Raw genomic sequence first — 7,974 nt, 5'->3', positions numbered from 1 at the left:
ATGGACTTCGAAAATGTGTCGAACGAGAACTTGTCTCAAACGTCTCTCCCATCATACAACTTATCTGAAAGTCCAGCAGGTAACCTGTGATTTTCCTGATTTCATGCATGAATGTTATAATGTAAACTCAATGTTAAAGATTTCAATGTTATCCTGTGACTTTTACATTACATTTGAGTGAAATGACTAAATGTAAATGTGTTGTTTAATTAAACAACAAGGCCCTAGGAGGTGTGGTATATGGCCAATATACCAGGGCTAAGGGCTGTTCTTATGCACAAAGCAACATGGAGTGGTGGGATACAGCCCTTAGCTGTGGTATATTGGCCATATACCACAAACCCCCAAGGTGCCTTATTGCTATTATAAACTGGTTACCAACATAACTAGAACAGTCAAAATAAATGTTTTGTCATACCCCTGGTATACCATCTGATATACCACTGTATTCAGCCAATCAGAATTCAGGTCTCAAACCATCCAGTTTATAATTAGCAATGAATATCAGTACCACATGAAACGGCTCCCATCTCTGAGGATTAGTTTGGAGTCTTTGATCTTTGTGATGGAGCGGCCAGGGGTGACAGTATACTGTTAGTAAAATCAAGACTTATGCAAGCGAACACCTGTCTGATTGTTGACTGAATGTCACTGCAACATGAGACTGAATGTACTTTTCGTATCATACTTACAGAAAATGACATGCCCTACCACAACATCCTCATGCCCAGCATTTTTGGTGTCATCTGCTTCTTTGGGATTAGTGGCAACTGCATTGTCATCTACACCATTGTGAAGAAGACCAAGTTCCGAGCCCAGCAGACAGTGCCAGATATCTTCATCTTCAGCTTGTCTTTAGTGGACCTCCTCTTCCTCCTGGGCATGCCCTTCCTCATCCACCAGCTCCTGGGCAACGGTTGCTGGTGCTTTGGTGACATCATGTGCACGGTCATAACCGCCCTGGACTCCAACAGCCAGATAGTGAGCACCTACATCCTCACTGTCATGACTCTGGACCGCTACCTGGCCACGGTCCATCCCATCCGCTTCAACCATGTGCGCACACCCTGCGTGGCGGGGGCTGCGGTGGGGCTGGTGTGGGTGCTCTCTCTGGTCTCCATCACTCCCGTGTGGATGTATGCTGGCCTTATGCCCCGAGGAGACGGCTCAGTGGGCTGTGCCCTCCTGCTGCCCAACCCAACCACTGACACCTACTGGTTCACCCTCTACCAGTTTGTGCTGGCCTTCGCCCTGCCTCTGGTCATCATCTGCGTGGTCTTCTTCAAGATCCTCCAGAACATGTCTGCCACGGTGGCCCCCCTGCCCCAGTGCAGCTTGAGAGTGCGTACACGTAAGGTGACCCGTATGGCTGTGGCTATATGCCTGGCCTTCTTCATCTGCTGGGCTCCGTACTACATCCTGCAGCTGGTCCACCTGGGGGTCCAGAGGCCCAGCTTTGCCTTCCTTTATGCCTACAACATTGCCATCAGCATGGGTTACGCTAACAGCTGCATCAACCCATACCTCTACATCGTGCTGAGTGAGACCTTTAAAAGGCAGTTCATTGTGGCCATCCGGCCGACCAATCGGGTCTTCAGGGTGAACCCTGGCAATGCTGACGGCAGTGTGAGTCTGAGACTGGCCCCAGAGTGTAATCATCAGTCTCAGTCCTCCAGAGACCTACTAGTACACAACATGCTGCCTGTCACTGTGGCTGTGCACTGAGTCACCAGCCCCAGCCCAGCCCCATCCCTCAGCCCTAGTCCCATGAATCTGGGCTCTCTCTCAGCTCAGCGGGAACTGGTGCTCCCATCAGACAGTCATGCTCCCAATGTGTATTACAGGGTTAACGTGCAATGTATGTAGTATGTTGAGTGTGTAATGTACAGTATCTATTTGGTATACAGCAGTACTGTGTTCACAAGACAATCTTTCCCTCAGGGACATTAAACTTTATCCTATTCATCCTATCCAATCATGCTCCCATGAAGGAACTGTGAATACAGGGACTTTGTACTAGTATTCAGTTGGCAATTGAACTGTAGGCTATTAGTAACAATGTGAACTTTAAAAAAAGGATGTCAGCCCACAGTTATCAATAACACTATTTTGCAGTTCTGTTTCAAGTGGTAACAATTTGTATTTTGTTTTCTTTGATGAGAATCACATTTGACAGATTTCTACTGCAGTTCAATGTGTTAAAACAGGTTTCTGTGTAGATGTGTGATATCCTGGGATTCTGTCATCGGTCCGTCCAGTCAGTGATCTGAGATGCAGGGAAATCACACCTTGTCGTAATGTAATCTATGTCTATACTGGAACCTCAACCTATGTGTGGTGACTGTGATCGTTGAGAAAGTTGTGATATATTGATGTATTATTGTGTGTTATCTTTTAATGGAATTGTGATGTCAACTAATATGTTGTCCATAGATATTTTGTAATATTGAATATGTGTTGTCCGTGTATTTCCATGTAATGTCTGTGATCAACAAAGAAACCTCTATGTTGTTATCTTTGGGAAAACAATTATGTTCTGATGCACCATACAGTGTTGTATGACTGCAATTGATCCAGAGGGACATTTCTAGATGTTACAATAAATAATTAAAGCATGAGACGTAAGAAGAACCCAATGCAATACAGTAGCAGCAGAACTGTCTGTGCTAGAGTGCATTTTGTGTATTTGTGAAGAGCTCTTATTCTCAGAGAAGGGGAAACACACATAAAAGAGGCAAAGCATTCTGCCCAAACATGGCATTATTTTACCTGATGGCTGCTATAGAAGAGAGACAGGTTATCTGCTGGTAATCTTGGAAAAGGGCAAAGTTATCACTGAGTTGGAAATGAACCATTTGGGCACAGCTTGCTTTAGAAGGAGAAAAATGCAATATTGAACTCTGCCTCTCTCAAACCCAGACACTCATACATTACTATTGCTATTACATTCCCAGGAAAATTGGATTCCCTTCGTATTTTGATTTGCTTTACCTCCATTTTACTCCTCACACATACACACAAGTGCACAGTATTGTCAAATTAATACTAAATATATTTGATTGAACACCAATTCATGTACTTTATTTCTGGACAGTGTTGGAGGGAATGCATTTGGCCGCTTTCAAGCGCTCTCCAACTCATTAGTGAAACTAAAATGGATCCTGGTTCACTTCTCATTTATGGAACCATGACACTGCACCGGGGTACAAATGCATTAATAATGCACATCAAGTATTTCATTTCACTCAGTAACTCAAAATAGCCATGACCAAAGGAAAAACCTAGATGAAAGCAATGTCTTACTGCAATGCACACATGGCTTTTGGAATGAAGAACTATCCTAGTATAGGCTGCAGAATGTCACGACTTCCTCCGAAGCTGCCTCATCTCCTTGTTCCGGCAGGCTTTGGCGCTCGTCGTCACCGGCCTTCTAGCCACTGCCGCTCCTCATCTCATCATTCCATTTGTTTTGTCTTGTTTTTACACACACCTGGTTCATATCCCCTCATCAGTACCTGTATAAGTATTCCCTCTGCCCCCCCATGTCTTTGTGTGTGATTGTTTTTTCATGTGGAGGTGACGATAGCTCGGTGGAGCGTTAGGTATTGTATCGTCGGGATATTCACCCGTGTGCTTTGTTTTCTCCAGTGCGCCGTTTTACCGCACTGAAGAGATTTACGCATTGCTGCGTACGGCTGTATTTGCCGAATAAACCATTTATTCTGCTGCACCTGACTCCGTCCAAATCACCCGCTACACATAAATAGTGATAAGAACTGGGGGTTTCAAATAAAAGTTCAGCACTGTATATAAACATAGTAGAACTGCCAGTGTATGTAAATATGATATATTTCCAATATTAGGATCATGGGCCTTTCCTTTTGACATTCTCATTATGTTATATGTAAACTATAAAGGCATTAGTGTGTGTGTGTGTGTGTGGTAAGGTAATCAGAACACGCATATGCACTGTTGGCAGGCATGGTCGGGGAGGGAATGGCCGGCAGGGATGTAGCTCAGTTGGTAGAGCATGGCATTTGCAACGCCAGGGTTGTGGGTTCGATTCCAACGGGGGGCCAGTATGAAAAATAAAAAAAGAATGTATGCACTCACTAACTGTAAATCGCTCTGGATAAGAGCGTCTGCTAAATGACTAAAATGTAAATGTAGATACTAACCAAGGCAGCTGTTGACTTTTCCTGTGGTGATGGTCTTCTTTTGAAACGCCTGTCTGATGATTTGCATTTCCTTCATTACATGCATGAGTTTCCCACAGTGGTTTATGAGCATGGTATTTTCAAACATCCTCGGATGTTGACTGGATTTACGCTGTCAGACACAGTGTCATGTGCACAGCTGTGAATAAGAGATGCAATAATATAGAGTGCCATGGGGCCAGTGGGCAAAGTTGGTTGTAAAGCAGTCAGGCCGACTTCATTGTATACTTATTGAAAAAGGAAAGTTTTCCTCAAGTCTTTGTAGTGACCAGAAGAAGATGTCATTACCTGGCTGCTTGTAATCTGGTTTTTTGTAATCCAGATTTAAACTAGAAAATACATTACGGCCCATGCTAAATAGTGGGGGTACTGTCACGTCTCCTCCCGTTGCTCCCCTCCGGCGCTCTGATTCGCCGGTCTACTGAGCCACCGGTCTGAGCGCACCACCTCGGCAACACCGGAATGGAAACCCAACGTACCCTAATCACCTCCAGCGCACCTGCACCTCATCATCTCATCACCACCCCTATTTAGCCCTGGACTGTTCTGGATGATGTTGTGTGTGATTGTTAAACTTCGTGTCATTTACGCTATCGTTGTTATTGCGCTTGCTCATTGTTAAGTAAACCTTGACCTTGTTAATTCCACAGGTACCATAAGGTCTGAGCACAACGCGGTTGTGAGGCAAACCAAGGCTGTCCAATTCAGGATCTGTCTACTTGATTCACAATAGCAATATTGATTAAGAATAAACATGGGCATACTTTTGGAAAAGTTCTTTCTGGAGGTTACATTTTTGAGGCCATCTATTAAATGGATTTGGGGGTTTTAGCTAAATCTTTGAAAAACTGATGTTTAAATGACTTGCCAAGGCAACAGACAGACTCCAATAACCCTTCTCAACTCTTTTTCATCATAATATAAATAATTCCAGACCAAGTTGTGGCAAGTTGATGTAAGCTCTAAATCATTGAGGATCAGTTTTTTATTCAAGATTTGAAACATCTACAATGTGTAAATTTTACAACCAAGGCACTGTGAAATTCAGCATAGTGAGAGGAATACATGCATTTCCTTACATTATGTTGCACCAGTGAGTCACTATGATTATATACACCAAATGCCGACTTTACAAAACTCTTTCCATGACATAGACTGAACAGGTGAAACCAGGTGAAAGCTATGATCCCTTATTGATGTCACTTGTTAAATCCACTTCAATCAGTGAAGATTAAGTGGAGGAGAGAGGTTAAAGAATGATTTTTAAGCCATGAGACAATTGAGACATTGTGGATTTGTACCATTCAGAGGGTGAATGGACAAGACAAAATATTTAAGTGCCTTTGAATGGGGTATGGTAGTAGGTGCCAGGCGCACCGGTTTGAGTGTGTCAAGAACTGCAACCCTGCTGTGTTTTGCACACAACATTTCCCCGTGTGTATCAAGAATGGTCCACCACCCAAAGGACATCCAGCCAACTTGACACAACTGTAGGAAGCATTGGAGTCAACATGGGCCAGCATCCCTGTGGAACACTTTAGACACGTTGTGGAGTCATTCATTAATTACTGCCTCAATCAAAACACAAAAATTCAACTTTTTGACACATCTGAGCTGACTGAGCAGTTAGATCACTCCACAAAACAGAAGAAATGTGCACAGTCCTCCAGGCATATAGATAACTTCTGCTTATTAAACTGATAGGGCGGACTAGTCAAATGCTTTAATTAAAAACATCTTCACTGTGGTTTGAAATGTCCGTTATTTAGAAGAGGGCGATAAAAGCAAAAGCAGAATGTAGAATGTTTTTACCTGACATTTCATTACACCAGAGATAACAAGGAGAGTCTGTATTAAAAATAAACAGAAAGGACCACACAATTCAAACATGTGAGTTAAGTATGAGTTTACTGATTGGATTTATAAATGTGAAGCTTTTATAAGACAGTTTGTTCATCCATATATGAAGTTATAGGACCGAGGAGTAAAAATGGAACAAAAAAGTTACTGCAGGCTGCTGTGACTTACAGTAGTGAGTGCATACATTTGGCATACTTTTTTAAACTGGTCCCCCTAATGCATGCAGCTCTAACCAATCCAGCCAGATGTGAGGTCGTTATTTAAGGTAGATATGCCGTCAATGTAAATGATTGAAAATGTAAATGACTACACTAATTACATTTTTTAATAAAGGCCGTCCACCAATGCTCTCTGTGTGATTTTTCATTACAGAATGTTTTTAATTACGTGGTGCTGACCTTTTTAATACTCATGACTAAAAGAGCCACATTTGTTCCTCACAACATGCAGATTATAATGGTCATCGTGATTTGAAGAAAAAGGATTGGAGGCCTTGGTCACCAAAAATGATTACCTGCTTTATGGACATTGCATGCTGTAGGTGGGTATTATTCAGTTACATTGGGTAGAGGATTTATGGTGAAATTAGACTTTCTATTCAAAAGCACATAGGCTGTGTAAATGTGCCTGGAATCCTTTCAAACCAACTCTTCAGGCTCCATTATCATGGACTAGGGCTACTTTCGGCTGAACAATGCCTGGAAAGATTAATATGTCCACCCCAAACAAAGCAATGTTCAGCTTACTCCCTGCGTCACCCAATGCTGAGTAATAGCCTTTTATTAAACACTATATCAACTCTCTCTCTTTCTCTCATTCTCTCTCTCGCTCTCGCTCTCGCTCTCGCTCACACACACACACACACACACACACACACACACACACACACACACACACACACACACACACACACACACACACACACACACACACACACACACACACACACACACACACACACACACACACACACACACACACAGTGTCAGAGGCCTGACAATATGTATGTGTGGTTTACACCGGACTTGTCTTCAATTTTTTGGGATTGTTCTCCATGAATTGTTCACTTGATACCTTGTATACCTATCCCCATTACATGTAATATTTCATCATCATTGCTAATTGGTTTTCAGTGAAACCTGCAATGAGTCATAAACAGAAACAATGCTGAACATAGTAAACATTCTAAAATGAGTTTTGGGTAACACTGTCTATGAGCTACCTGTTTTGTAATGCATGATGCATTCTAGGTAATAAGAGCTGGGGCGGGTTGATAATAGTGAAATTGAAGATCTAATTGACTATGTGATGTCCAAATATATATCTGATGTCCAACTCAGACAGGCATGCTAAGTGATGCAATTTGGATGTTATACATACTGCACATGGGGTGGAACTGCACATTTCAATCCAGTGCTGCCAAGCCAAACATTTTGGATTATTAACGCAACTCAATATTAGGAAGGTGTTCCTAATGTTTTGTACTCTCAGTGTATATTATCTAGTTATTTTCACTCATTAATTACTGCCTCAATCAAAACACAATAAAATTCGACTTTTTGACACATCTGAGCTGACTGAGCAGTTAGATCACTCCACAAAACAGAAGAAATGTGCACAGTCCTCCAGGCATATAGATAACTTCTGTTTGCAATGCTTATTAAACTGATAGGGCGGACTAGTCAAATGCTTTAATTAAAAACATCTTCACTGTGGTTTGAAATGTCCGATAATTGGAAAAGGGAAATAAAAGCAAGAGCAGAATGTAGAATGTAGAATGTTTTCATCTGACATTTCATTGCACTAGGGATAACAAGGAGAGTCTGTATTAAAAATAAACAGAGAGGACCACACAGTTCAAACATGTGAGGTAAATATGAGTTTACTGATGAGATTT

General features: G+C 42.1%; 1 protein-coding gene across 1 annotated transcript; it reads left to right on the top strand.

The window, feature by feature from the left end:
- Positions 1-1,725, top strand: LOC311104326 (melanin-concentrating hormone receptor 1-like; the record flags this gene model as incomplete). The annotated part of the gene is made up of 2 exons (XM_084146140.1): positions 1-79; positions 695-1,725. The coding sequence occupies 2 exons, from the start codon at positions 1-3 to the stop codon at positions 1,723-1,725; spliced, it is 1,110 nt and encodes a 369-aa protein (XP_084002266.1).
- Positions 1,726-7,974: the final 6,249 nt, after the last annotated feature.

This window comes from Coregonus lavaretus, assembly GCF_964263955.1.
Source record: "Coregonus lavaretus genome assembly, chromosome: 28".
NCBI classification, from domain to species: Eukaryota; Metazoa; Chordata; class Actinopteri; order Salmoniformes; family Salmonidae; genus Coregonus; species Coregonus lavaretus.
This window is presented reverse-complemented; position numbering and strand designations above follow the sequence as displayed.